At 46.8% G+C, this 13,871-nt stretch overlaps 1 protein-coding gene across 2 annotated transcripts in view; it reads left to right on the forward strand.

Annotated features, from left to right (window-relative positions):
* Nucleotides 1–12,322: 12,322 nt before the first annotated feature.
* LRRC58 (leucine rich repeat containing 58) overlaps nt 12,323–13,871 on the forward strand; it is a 65,377-nt gene continuing 63,828 nt past the window's right edge. For both annotated transcript variants that reach the window (XR_013599730.1, XM_078656647.1), the window contains exon 1: nt 12,323–13,003. Coding sequence is in view for 1 of the 2 variants with exons in the window: in XM_078656647.1 (XP_078512773.1) it covers nt 12,393–13,003 (611 nt within the window). In the remaining variant the exon portion in view is untranslated. The remainder of the gene's footprint in view (nt 13,004–13,871) is intronic.

Raw genomic sequence — 13,871 nt, forward strand, 5'->3', positions numbered from 1 at the left:
CGCAACTTTTACAACGCAAACCATTACAACGCATAGTGCTTAGGGGTGCTGGATAGTGAATAGTTTGATTTACTATTCTAACTCCAGTCCCCGTGGACACTAGGGAAGGTGTTGGATAGTAAATTAAATCTATTCCCTATCCTAGAGCGCCCCCCAGTGCAATCCGTTGTAATGGTTTTCGTTGTAATAGTTGCGTCGTAAAGGCACTGCGTGGTAAAAGTTGCGTCGTAAAGGCACTGCGTGGTAAAAGTTGCGTTGTAAAGGATGTTTCCCCGTTTAAAGGCATGCGTGGTAAATGCATGTGGGGTTCTGTAAAACATCCGTGCTGGAGAGTCTCCCGCGGGCCTGAATGAAAGAGCCGTGGCTGATCATGGTATGAAGCAGATGATCCAGCTATCCTCAAAGTCACACACAGTCGTAGACCCCTCACAAAGCCACACCATCTGTTCACCACTGTGAGAGGGTAGGTGTACTGGGTAAGTGCAAGGTCACTAGCAGGCACAATCCTTCTGTGTGTCATCTACACCCTTAGCCCTCTTGTGATCCAGTTGATAAGGTCTTTGTCCTCCATGTTTGGTCCAGACGGACTGCGCGGCCGAGCCTTGTGGCTCCTGCGCTTGCGGCAGTCTCGATGCACGCCTCGCACCACTCTTGGTCAGAGGAAGTGCTTGTCCTCACAGGCCAATTGACTTCAGCTTTTGCTTCTGGACCCAAGGACAAAAAGAACAATGGTATATCCTGTTCCTGACATATTTCACAGCACAGGTACTGACATTAGCAACCACAACACCAGAAGGACGAGTTGCCTATTGTCACATAGGGCACATAGAATCAAAAAGGCAGAACAAATGGGAAGGAAAACAAGGCAACTGCAAATTAAACCCAACAAACTTCTACAAGATAAAGCCAAATAGCAACAAAAGAGAGAACAGCTTGATTGCAATTGAATCTTCAGAGGCTAAAATCTCTGTAAAGCCTAGACAGTGGAAAGACACATGTCAACTTCTGAAGCAGTGAACAGCAATCATTAGCCAGGCTGAGATAGCATGCACAGGCATGAAAGAGGGATCCATCAACCCCTCCTAGGAAGTGAATCATCAGAATACACAAAGTGTAAAGGGGCTGAATGAGGAAGGGAATGTGTGTGAAGCACTTGAACCAGTTCTATCCTCCAGCCAGCATGAGTGGGATGACTCATCTCTTCTGCTAATGTACAAAACCCTTTGCAACTATAAGGCAAGAAAAGGCAAGTCCTGCCTTTCACAACATTTGTGCATCAATGTGGCACTGTTCTCCCCGAAAGAACCACCACACCTACACCGCCAGCCCTTGATGCCGCAGAGTATGACACCATCATTCGAATGAACACAACGTAAAGGAAAAACATCTGGCTAAAGCTGATGTACATCCAAGGTGGCTGGACCCACCCACGGTACATGTAGCATAGAAGATGAGGCAAGGCCTAGAGACATCTGTTGCCTCACAACTGGAGCAAGCAGTCAGCATTTAAGATTCTGTCATTACCCATCCAGTTCCTGCTCCTGACCCCATAACTATAAATCCTATTACAACATGAATTTTGGAGCAGTCACTCCAGCGCAGTAGATCTGGTGGGGGAGGAATCTCCTATGTAAATTTAAATGTATTCTGAAATATACCTTTGAAGGGTGTGCTCATGGAAACAAGAGACCTTGATGCACATTTTATAGTGATGTCTCTATTGAAAGTGATACATTTATACTACACACACTTAGCAGCAAAAGGGCCCTGTGGAATAAAAGATGGAAGTTTATATTTATGTAGTAAAAAGTAAAGTTGAACATTTTAGAGAACGGTTAAGGATGGCTCTTCTGGGGTCCAACCAAGGTGGACCGTGTTAACTCTGAAGTAGAATGGGCCCAACACTTATTGATAATCTATAGTAGTGAAGATCAGCAAGCTTTAATCTCACTGCACAAAGTAGATGAGAAATTGTTGAGTTCAATAACTGGGGCAAACATTTTTGAGGTGGAAACATTGGTGAGTGCGGTCTTGAGAGGGACATGTTTTTATGAAAGGATGATACCGATTTAAGAGCATTTACGTAAGAAGCTGTTTTCCAAGAACGTTCTAAGGCATCAAATCCCTTCCCAGGCAAGCAAATACTCCAATCGGCCATGTCTGCATCAAGAGTCTATAATCACCTCTACATAAGACTCAAGGAAACCATCAATCAAAGTGGGAGACCATAAAAACACATACTCAGTCAAAGTATCACATCTTCAAAAGTTATAAAAGACATCACATATTAGACAGTCACTCATAGCAAAGTTGACCAGAAGCATATGCTACAACATCATGTGGGGGAGGGGGGGTCATCCTCCATACGCTAATTTGCCAGTTGTCCGTATGTTGGGTTAAGACTAAGAGCAACGTCTCAACTATTTGCTCCTGCCCTCCTCCCACCCTGAATCTGAGAATCAATCTCCACATTAATAATATAATTTTGGGCCCTTTATGCCACCACCACTTCCTCCCTTTGGCCTGGCTGCATCGGTGTTGCTTATATGGTCTCTAACTCAAACTATCCCAGCTCTCTGAATTTTAGCAACTAGTCCTGCAGTCTGGCTAAGCCTAGAGACATGACCCACAGGATGGATTCACCAGTGGATAGGTAACTTCAAGGGTACTATAGACAATGCGTAATTCTTCTACCTGAAAGGGTCCCACAAGTCTAAGTGCAAATTTAGGATAAGGTCTAGGAATAGTCAAGAACTTGGTAAAAAGATACTGGGGCAGATGTAAGAGCATCTGCAAAACGCGTATACCCTGCCCTTGTTTAGGCCAAATGTTGTAGAACAGTTTGCGGGACGGATCGCATCTTGCATAACAAATGTGTCCCAGATGGTTTGGCATATTCCTGTCTTGTGAGTGGGAACATTCAATATGTATTCCCAAGGTCCAATAGAATAGAGAGATACCTGTGGATCTATAAAATTAGTTATTAAAGGTTATCATCGGCCAAGGTGATCCATCTGCTCCATTCTGTCTGATGGTTAACAAGAAAGCATCTTAAGTACTGTCTAATAGACTGATTTAAAGGTTCTGTTTTACCATCTCTCTGTGTGTGATCTCTTGTTAATTTGAAATGTATTGTGCCAATGCATTTCATCAATTCATACGAAAACCGCCAGTAAACTGGAAGCCCCTATCAGATATTATAATCTCAGTAATGCCATGCAATATGAAGATCTGTTGGAAAACAGGTGACACAGCTGTGGGAAGCCATTTCCATAGGACAAATGCCCTAGCTTAGTGAAATAGTCCACTGCCACTATGAAAGTTGTGTTGACATCTGAGGAAACACGTTTTACAACAAAGTCCATTGATATCACTGTCCATGGTTGACTGGGAGTTGAAAGGGGAAACAACAAACCAGCAGTTTTGATATGTTAGGTCTTGGCCTGTCCATAGATGGCAGTTTCAGGCTTATAAGCCTGAACAGACTATATCCCTTGACGCCATTAAAAATGTCTTTCTACTAGTTTTTTGGTTTTCTTTTGTCCTGGGTGACCAGCAGCATTAGACTCCTGACTAGCGTGGGTAAAATATGTGTAAATCCTTTTACAGACGTTGCAGAACTTGCTCCCAAAATGACACGAAATTATGTGAAACACAAGTCAGTCATTTCCTGCTACTTTTTGTTTAGCGTGCAATGCATCCTATTATCCACTTTGTGTACAAGGTCACAAATCGTGTGTGTCTTAAGAAACAGCTGCACGGGTTTGGTTCGTTTGCATTGTTCCTGTTTTCACAATAGGATTTTTACCCAAATAAAATGTTATTTGCACAATATAGTGTTAGCAAAGTAAACTTGGGTATTTGTATAATAATGAAAACATGAAATGTCAAAAATTACACAAGTTTATGTCTGCATAAATAAAATTTCACGAGGGCTTATTTATGACACCACTGCAGAGCCTGTTTTTGCAAATGTACATGAGGAAGGCTACAGACCTATTTCTAAATAATAATTCACCTTTCTGTTAATGTTTATGAGAATATTTAGACAACCACAGTCTCCCATCTGAGCATCCATAGCTTTAGCTAATTCCTCCAAGAACCTACTGGGATGATAATAAAGATTTTTGTGATCTCCCCAAACTGTGCCCGGATATTGTGCCCCAGATAGTGGTGCTGTGTAAGGGACCCCCTGCTTGATTGCTAGTAACTCTCTGTTACAGGCAGTATAACTGTATTCAGTTTTGTTGACAGTTTTAGAATGAAAAGCTACATGATGCAGGGCCTTAGTAAGAAGGGGTTGTTTTGTGAGAGTAGACATCAGTCTATACTATGAAGGGTCTACTTATGTCAGGATGCCCAAAAATAGGTGATGAAGTAAAATCTTTTTTCAGAGTCTGGAAAAGCTTCCCTAACACAAGGAGAAGGACAGCTAGCAGCAACGGCAGTGGGGTAAGATTCCCTAACACAAGGAGCTGGACAGGTGGCAGCAGCAGTGCAAGCTTCCCTAACAAAATGAGCAGGGCAGATGGCAGCAACAGCAATGGGGCAAGCTCCCCTAACACAAAGGGCAGGACAAGTGGCAGCAACAGCAGTGTGGCAAGCTCCCCTAACACAAAGGGCAGGACAAGTGGCAGCAACAGCAGTGGGGCAAGCTTCCCTAACATAATGAGCAGGCCGGGTGACAGCAGCAGTGCAATATGCTCTACTGTTCAACATTCTGAAAATGTACAACAAGCCTTTGTCAAAACAAATAAATACAGTGAACTGTGGAAATGTGTCTTAAACTGGAGCGGTAAACATTGTTTTCATATTGAGATCATAAATACTGTTTAGTGTATACATAAAAGGATTAGGAACCAATATTATTTGTTTCATTTCTATGTATGTGTCCACATTAAGGAGAGGTAGGAGTGAAGGATGTAACTATATAATCTTGTGCAAGTTGCATGTGCTTAGTGCGAAAAAACTGTCCTCACTTACAAATTGTGACATGTTTCATCATTGGGCTTGCTAACTAACACCTACGCGCATGCCAATGCCTGGTATGGAGAAAAGTGGAGGGGAAGACAAAACAAACAAATAATGGGATAAAAAAGTAATAAATGTGCAGTTAATGATCATTAAAACTAGCACGGGTATATCAGCTGCTACGCTTTATTCCTGGATTACCCGGCCAGAGTTCAAAGATAATAGAATGGTGGTGAAAAAGATTGTTAGTAACCTTTCACCCCTCCTTACTGCATGTTTGTCAGCATGTGTCAGCCGGTTTACAATAGCCCTCAATACAAGGTTGGTACGGCAGACCCCCATGTCTGAGTTTGCTTTTTAAATAAACCAACATTTTTTTTTTAAATGCAGCAAATTTTCCTTAAAGGAAAACGAGATGTGTTTCAAAAACAAAAATGAAACATTTCTGTTTAATTTTTTAAGGGTAGGCAGTGGTCAGTGGGACCACTGCCTGCTCTTAAAATCGATTTTGGTTCCAGTCACAAAGGGAATGGGGTCCCCTAGAAACCCCGCCCTGTTGTGAGTGGCTGATCACCTACTTGAAGTAGGTGGTAAACGGTAAATATTTTGCGACTGCAGTCTGGTCGCAAAACAATCGTACATGACCTTGTGACTCGCTATTAAGAAGGGACGCGCTTAGCACACCCCTTCCTAACAGCAACTCGCAAACCCTATTTTGAGAGTCGGTAACAGGTTACCGACTCACAAAAAAGGGTTGATACATGCTACAACCCTTTTAGCGGTCGCAAACGGCCCGAACTTACGTTTGCGACCGCTAATAACGATTGTTCATGTGGCCCATATTTTATTTTTGCTCTTTTTATACAGTGCAAACTTGGCCCTTGGGCATTAGAGTGCTTTACATGAGTGTTATAATTGAAGAGTTCTTCTTGGTTAGACGCGGTCAGGTTGTCAGTTCGTGTACAGGTTACTTAGTGGAACACTTCACCAGGAGAATAATCCTCTCTGCCCAACCTGCTCTCTTTAACAGCCGTCTAACCATCCAGTCGCTCACCAACATTCCATGACATCATAAGCTTGGCTGAGCAGAGCAGGGGGAGTAGAGCAGGGAAGGCCTTACAACCACAACAGATTATAACACATCTTCTTTCTATGGAAATTATTAAAAATACAAAGAGAACTGTTATAGACTCCAGCTTGGATAAACCTGATGAACTGCTCACAATATGCTTGCATCCAACCCCATCTACACGAAACACGAAACTGAAGCAGAACCGTGCACATGTTACACAGACCCATCCTAACAAAACCTCCCTCATGTGCAGTACCAGTGTTGACGAAGCAGATTTTCCCCAGATATCCTCAAGCACTGCTTGGCGTTAGTCGCCTCTAATTCACTCGGTATTTATCAAATAAAGAGGCGGGTGCTGGAATCTGGAAAGCAGGAAACGGATGTATTTCTTCAAATGTATTGTTGTCTTTGTAGCTCTCCTGCAGGAGCATTAGCCAGGCAAGGTAGGACCCATGAACACAGAAGGGTGAAGGGATGAAGGGAATAGAATGTTCAGTTGCATGTGGTAGCAGTCCACAGAGCCAACAGTTCGTGGTATTGGCAGCAAGGTTGTGTTGATGCAGCAGTTGTACAAAGGAATTGTTCCAAAATTCTTTGCGTCGTTCTCGGAGATGGGATGACAGTGAGACCAGATAATGTTCTTTCTTGGTGGTGGGCTGCATAGTGGGTGATATTGTCCGGTGAGCAGGAGCACTCTCTTCTATGATCCAAACTGTGACCATTAGTAAGAGGCAGATGAGGCATGCAATGAAAAGTACAATTGTCTTTGTGGTATGCAGCTCGGCAGTCTTGGGGTCTTTGCTGTGGGTCTTCGGTCGTCCGGGATCTTCCATCACCTTCAAGAGGTTCGGTGACTGGCAGGACCACATACTTTGTCTGGCGTCTCTCCTGGTAGCCTTTGTAGTGTTAGCTACCGTTCTGAGATTTTTGACTCAGTTAGTGGTCTGCTTTGCCGATGCACTCTCCTTTCGTCGCAAGTTGTACCCTTTTCTGGATGGCACAGTGGGGTCGGGAAATTCTGCCAATTCGAGTGTCTCTGATTCTGGGTAACAACTCAGGGCTGGTCTGTCTTTGGTCAGGAGCTCTTCTTGGGTGTCCACGTTTTCGTTCGTCGACAGGGTCGGGGATATTCTTTTGCAATGGTGCGCATGGAGCCAATTTTTCTTCGCTTCCACTCGAAGTGCAGTTCGGGTGGTGATCAGGACTTGCCAGGGGCCCGTCCACCTGGTTCCAGACTCTTCGATCTCTGAAAATTCCGGATTAAGACATACTCTCCAGGTTTGATATCGTGTCCGGGGCCCCTGGATGCGTCTGGTATGGCTTTCAGGAGTTTCTGTCCAGGGGTTCGTTGCTTATCTAGATTGTCGAGTTGTTCCCAGGTATGTCCGAACAGGTCAGTGTGGTTGACTGTCCGGATTTGCTTCCACACGTCAGCTGGCAGACATAGTCTAAAGAACAAGTCGATGTCGGCAAGGGTCATGATTGTCGATCCTAAAGCGGTACCTAATTCCGTATAGAACACGGTGGGATTCTTTCCCAAGTCCGGCAAGGATTTGCGGAACGTCAGGATGTCTTGTCTATCCCAGGGCTGATAAACCCAGTTGTAAACAACTCTACCTTTTGCGTCCTGGTGATTTATGTCATCGTGAGTTCCCGGTCCTCTAGGGGGAACCCAATAGGGGGCAGCTTCCTTTATGGGCATCATAATGTCAACTCTCTCTATCGGGGGTTCTGCTATTACAGCTGTGGCACTCTTGACTATTCGCCCTTGGTCTATCAGGTGGCGGAAGACTTCTAGGGTGTAGGAGAAGAGTTCTGCTACGTCACATTCGCTCTCGTCTCCATTGTCCACCTTTCTATATAGAGTCATGAGTCGATCAGGTCCTATATTCTTGTATTTTTCTTTGTACGCTGTGAGGGTGTGATAACAAAAACGCACGATGAAATGTCGTCTGTAATTGCCAGCGTAAGAGTTACACGTGTCTGTGATATGTTCTTCGGTTTCTTTCCTGTCAACTAAGGTCTTAACTATTTTCTCGATGCCGGCCGGTTCAATTTTGTTTAAACGGGGAATTCTCGCCGGTTCTTTCTCTTTGGTTTAGATCTTTTCTGAGGTGCCTTTTGACGAGGTGTTTAGTACGAGAGGCTTGTTCGGCGCAGAGGCCGTGGGTACCGAGGCCCTGGCACTGCCTTCGGTTAAGTTCTGGGGTTCCAGGTGCTGTACTAAGGGATGGGTAGGGGCATAAGGAGGAGGCATATAAATGATTGGGGGACCTAAGAGTAAATCATCAGCCGTCCTTTGCTTTGATGGGAGCTCAGGGTAAAGCGCTGAGGGTGTTCCGACAGGGCACTGGCCTGAGGTTTCTGATTCTCGTTCTTTTCTAGCTTTTTCTCTTTCCTTTATTTCTTCTTCCAACTTTCTACCAGCTAAGTGAGCTGCTTTTCGCAGCTCTTTATCGATCTTTGCTTCGTCTCTCTTATTACATTGCATTGCTTCTTTGCGCCACATGCCAAGACTGTCAAGCATGGTTGGCGTGGTTTTATTTTTGCGAAGGGCTATCTCTAACGCTTCTATTTTAGCGAGGTCAAAAGATCCCATCAGTGGCCACTGACTTTCCCGATCTTTCTTTGTATTTTTATGCCATAGTTTACTGTAAGCTACGGCGACTAGTCCATATCTAACATACATGTCCTTATTAGGGGTGCCTTCCAGTGGAGCTGGATGATCTACCTCTAATAAACGGTCCGGGTTGAACCAATTACCAAACCGTGGGGAGAAGATAGACATGATGTATATCGGACAAGTGAAGATCTGAAATAATGGTGGACAAAGGTCCGCACTACCTATCCTTCACTACCTGCAAAGACTAGACAGAATATTTCTATTCTTCGTTGTTTTCAAACAGAGAATATCTCAAAGAGAACCAATATGCCAATATGTCGAGTAGCAACGAAGGCTAAACGAACCAATAAATATAAGTAATACTAGCATTTTCCAAACAATCAATTAATCAATCAATCAAAAACAGTCATGCTGCACGATCTTACCCGGACCGTATGGACTGTTTCTTGTCTTCCACTTCCAGCGCCCGATCGTCCTCTATTCTCCGTTATTGCCGCGGCACTGTTGTGGGATCCCAGTCAGGACCATAGATCACTCGAGAGAGAGGTCCGTTCGGAACCGGTGATGGTCGGATGATCGGCTGCCAGACGAGGGTCTATCGGGCAGGAGCTCTTCCCGATCGTTGCAGTCGTTCACTCTGTCGTTAGGACCTCTCTCACTGGACCCACGTGTCGCTGATGGGCCCCGCGTTGGGACACCAATTGTTGACGAAGCAGATTTTCCCCAGATATCCTCAAGCACTGCTTGGCGTTAGTCGCCTCTAATTCACTCGGTATTTATCAAATAAAGAGGCGCGCGCTGAAATCAGGAAAGCAGGAAACTGACTTATTTCTTCGAAGGAAGACACGTCAGGTCAGACAAGCTGGGTGTCGTCTCAAGGTGCTCTAACTGCATCTCTGTGGCCTGGCCTTTTATACACATTTTTATCTCTTTGTAGCAGTGTAACACATTCCTGACATTACTTTGATGTATTGTAAACCATCTTTGGAATCCCCGCTTCAGGCCCGTTCCCACACATATCAACAGTACTGTACCCACCCCGGTCTCAGTAGGTGATTGCTATCGTGCAGCTGGGCATTCCGGCAGGAGCTGAAATACGCGCAATCGGTCGGGTCTCATGGGGTTGCGGCATTGATTCATTCCGGCTCATTTGATGGGAGGTGAGATCCTACTGTACGGGGGGGGGGTAATAAACTGTATCCGCAGGGGTTGGTTATGGCCTGGGATCGGATCGAACAGCCAGGTGCAGAGGAGGAGACTATCGAAGGGCCTGTTCGTGTGCAAGGGATGAAAGGGCATGTGGGCTCGGCAGGGAAGTCATAGCTTGAAACTGCTGCCGATGAATCTGGTGCACCCCCTGGCTAGGCTGAGAAAAGCCAGGTCTTTAAGTTCTTACAGAAGGACCACAGGGAAGGGCTGTTTTTTAGTTCGACAGGTAACTTGTTCCATGTTTTAACATATTTGTTAACAGGACAAATATGCAATGGTGGTTGACACATAAAGTCTAAGAAAGAGAAACACACCACATCCCCATTTACCATGTTAAATATAAATTCCTGAATCAGCTCCTAGGTCTTCTCTCTTTTGCTGGTCACATAACTCCACAGCTGTTTGAACTTCATTTACAAACAGCGCCAACAAGGCACCGTTGTGATGTCATTTCACTGCTATAAATCCTTATCGCTAATCAACCTCTGACCTCCCTTCCTTGCTGCCAAATAAATATCCATTTGGAGTGGTTCGCACCATGCACAGCAGGTCTGACCCAAAAAGAATGGCTGCCTGTCAGAGCACCTCAGTCTCTAAGATGTCAGCCAGCATTTGATACCAGATTGAACCTTTAAAGCTGCAATGTTGACACTGGTTAAACGATCATCATTGTCATTAAGAGTACATTCAGAGCTCAGAAGGTCACACTCTTTAGCTGCCAGTGCTTGGATTTAATGTGGGCATGCTGTCTGTTGGAAGACACTGGTGGGGCGTTCAGGGCTTCTCCTTTTCTCTTCCTGCACCTTCAATCGCCGTCTCTTCTTTGTTTTAATTAGCTCCTCGTGTAGGTTTGCTTTCTGGTTGTCACCAGTGCTATAATTGATGAAGCCTACTTGGTAAGCAGGAGTAGAGTAGGTAGTCAGTTCATGTAGACTAACAGTTTGTAGGCTTATTGGTTACTTAGTGGAACACCGTACTAGGAGCAGCATCCTCTCTGCCCAACCCACTCTTTAACAGCCGTCTATCCTTATAGTCACTCACCAACATTCTATGACATCATAAGCTTGGCTGAGCAGAGCAAGGAGGGCATTGCAAACACAGCACATTATAACAATGAGCACTAGATTAAATAACATAAATTCAGATTCATTTTTTTAAGCACTGGGAGATTAAGTGATTTCACACAATCATAGGAAGTTAGTTTAATGCCAGGACTGGTTCCCCTGTTCGAAAGTCACTAGTTCTGGCGTTAGGCCACATCTCCTTCACTAACAGAGAAAAATAATCTTTGTTTGAGAAAATTATATAGTACTACACAGAGCTGCACCAACCTAAATAAACACGGTGCCCCAGCGTAAACCTCTTGTGTGCCACTTGCTCGAGTACTAAAACTACCACCCTCACAATGGAAACGTTTTTCAGCAAACTTTGCAACTCCACAAATGTCTTCAACTGCGTTTATGTAAATTTGAATAAAGTTTTTGGAAGTATACAATAAAACGCACTTTTCAGTTTAAAAAGATTTTGATCAGGCTAAGAAAAAAATAATGCAGTTGATTTACATAAAGATGTAGATAAGAATATTTGCATCATAAGTATATGGGGTAACATTTCATAGTTCATAAGATATGTTATGCCGTGAAGGAATAACAAACTCAATGATGAAAATAAACTCATTTTTTAATCAAAAAGAAGACGAGACAGGAGAAATAGGATAATGTTAAGCGGTAAAGATTATGATTAGATAAGTTGTAAAAGATGACCATAATAAATGGAACTCAATATGTACCAAAGTAACAATAAAGTAATAAAACGCACTTTAAAATGAGGTGAGCGCACACAATGAAACATACAGAAACTTGGTGTACAGTTTTCAAAAATGTTAAAAAATGCAACTTGGATGAGCAGCCAGGACATGCTGTTCTTTTTCGTGCAGAAATCCACCGAGCGTGACCGGGCCAGAGTACAGCCAGAACCCGCCGCGTCATTGTGATTAACAAAGTGTCCTCTGCGAACCCTGCAGCGCTCTGGGACGGGATGACTCAGCAAAATGCGGGGGTTGGACTCCCCCTCCTGACGTCACAGCCGACAAAGGGAACCAGCGGGTAGACATCCAATTATGGGATGGAGAGGCCTGGTAAGCTGCATAATATATAATGCATCTGCGACGCACTGCTCTACCTCAGGATGTTATGTTATACTCCATACAGTTTCCGGGGTTGGAAAGTTGTATAAGTGGCTCATTAACTAACGACATAGAAACCGGACAATAACAGAACATTGCTGCCAAGTCGATAGGCGCAAAGGCATATTACAACTACCAATGGCAAGCGTTATTGACTGTAAGCTAGCTACGACCGCCAATAGGAAACGACGTGGTATGAAGAGCAGACTACAGCCACCAATCGGCGTACAAGCGTAAACACAGATGAGGGACTAGAGTATTGTACTTTGGTCCTGCAGCTGAGAGGGCATAGACACAAAAGAGAGACTAACAGTGCCGTCCTGTCACCGGCCATGGAGGATCCCGAGAGCGGCGCTCCCGGAGAGTCACCGGAGCAGGAGCCCGAGGGGGCCCCGGCAGAGGGGGAACAGGAGTCCACCGAGGTCTTTGAGGAGGAGACCCCCGGAGCCGAGGCGGCGCGGCTCCCCACGGGTGTCGCGGAGCCGGAAGACGGGGGCCCCGAGTCCTCGGAGGGGCCGGTACTGGACTTCTCTCGCCTCGGCCTGCGCGCGCTGACCCCGGAGCTCCTGGGCCCCGTGGAGAGGCGGCGGGCCCTGCGGCGGCTGCTGCTGCCCTACAACCGGCTCCCGGCGCTGCCGCCGGCGGTGGGCGGGCTGCGGGACCTGCGGCTGCTGGACGTGAGCGGGAACGCGCTGTCCCTGCTGGGCCCCGAGCTGCTGGGCCTGCCGCACCTCCGCACCCTGCTGGCCAAGAACAACCGGCTGCACGAGGGCTCGCTGCCCAAGGAGCTGGGCCGCCTGCAGCGCCTGGAGGTGCTCAACCTGAGCGGCAACCGCTTCACCTGCATCCCGGGCTCCCTGCTGCAGCTGCGGGGGCTGCGCTCCCTGAGCCTGGGGGGCAACCGGCTGAAGAGCATCCCGGCCGAGATCGAGGCTCTGATCAGGTACGAACGGCACCCCGGGGGGCTCAGGTGGGAGTGAGGAGTGTATGAAGGGTACCCCGGGGGGATCAGGTGGGAGTGAAGGGCACCTCGGGGGGCTCAGGTGGGAGTGAGAAGTGTATGAAGGGCACCCCGGGGGGCTCAGGTGGGAGTGAGGAGTGTATGAAGGGTACCCCGGGGGGATCAGGTGGGAGTGAGGAGTGTATGAAGGGCACCCGGGGGGGGGGGGGATCAGGTGGGAGTGAGGAGTGTATGAAGGGCACCCCGGGGGGCTCAGGTGGGAGTGAGGAGTGTATGAAGGGCACCCCGGGGGGCTCAGGGGGGAGTGAGGAGTGTATGAAGGGCACCCCGGGGTTCTCAGGTGGGAGTGAGGAGTGTACGAAGGGCACCCCGGGGGGCTCAGGTGGGAGTGAGGAGTGTACGAAGGGCACCCACGATGGATTCAGGTGATAGTGAGAAGTGTATGAAGGGCATCCCGGGGGGCTCAGGTGATAGTGACAAGTGTATGAAGGGCACCCCGGGGGCTCAGGTGATAGTGAGAAGTGTACGAAGGGCACCCCACGGGGATCAGGTAGCAGTGAGGAGTGTACGAAGGGCACCCCAGGGGATCAGGTGGGAGTGAGGAGTGTACGAAGGGCACCCCAGGGGGATCAGGTGGGAGTGAGAAGTGTACGAAGGGCACCCGGGGGGGCTCAGGTGATAGTGAGAAGTGTACGAAGGGCACCCGGGGGGGCTCAGGTGATAGTGAGAAGTGTACGAAGGGCACCCGGGGGGCTCAGGTGATAGTGAGAAGTGTATGAAGGGCACCCGGGGGGGGCTCAGGTGATAGTGAGAAGTGTACGAAGGGCACCCCAGGGGGATCAGGTGGGAG

Source organism: Lissotriton helveticus, chromosome 8 (genome assembly GCF_964261635.1).
Source record: "Lissotriton helveticus chromosome 8, aLisHel1.1, whole genome shotgun sequence".
Lineage (NCBI taxonomy): Eukaryota > Metazoa > Chordata > Amphibia > Caudata > Salamandridae > Lissotriton > Lissotriton helveticus.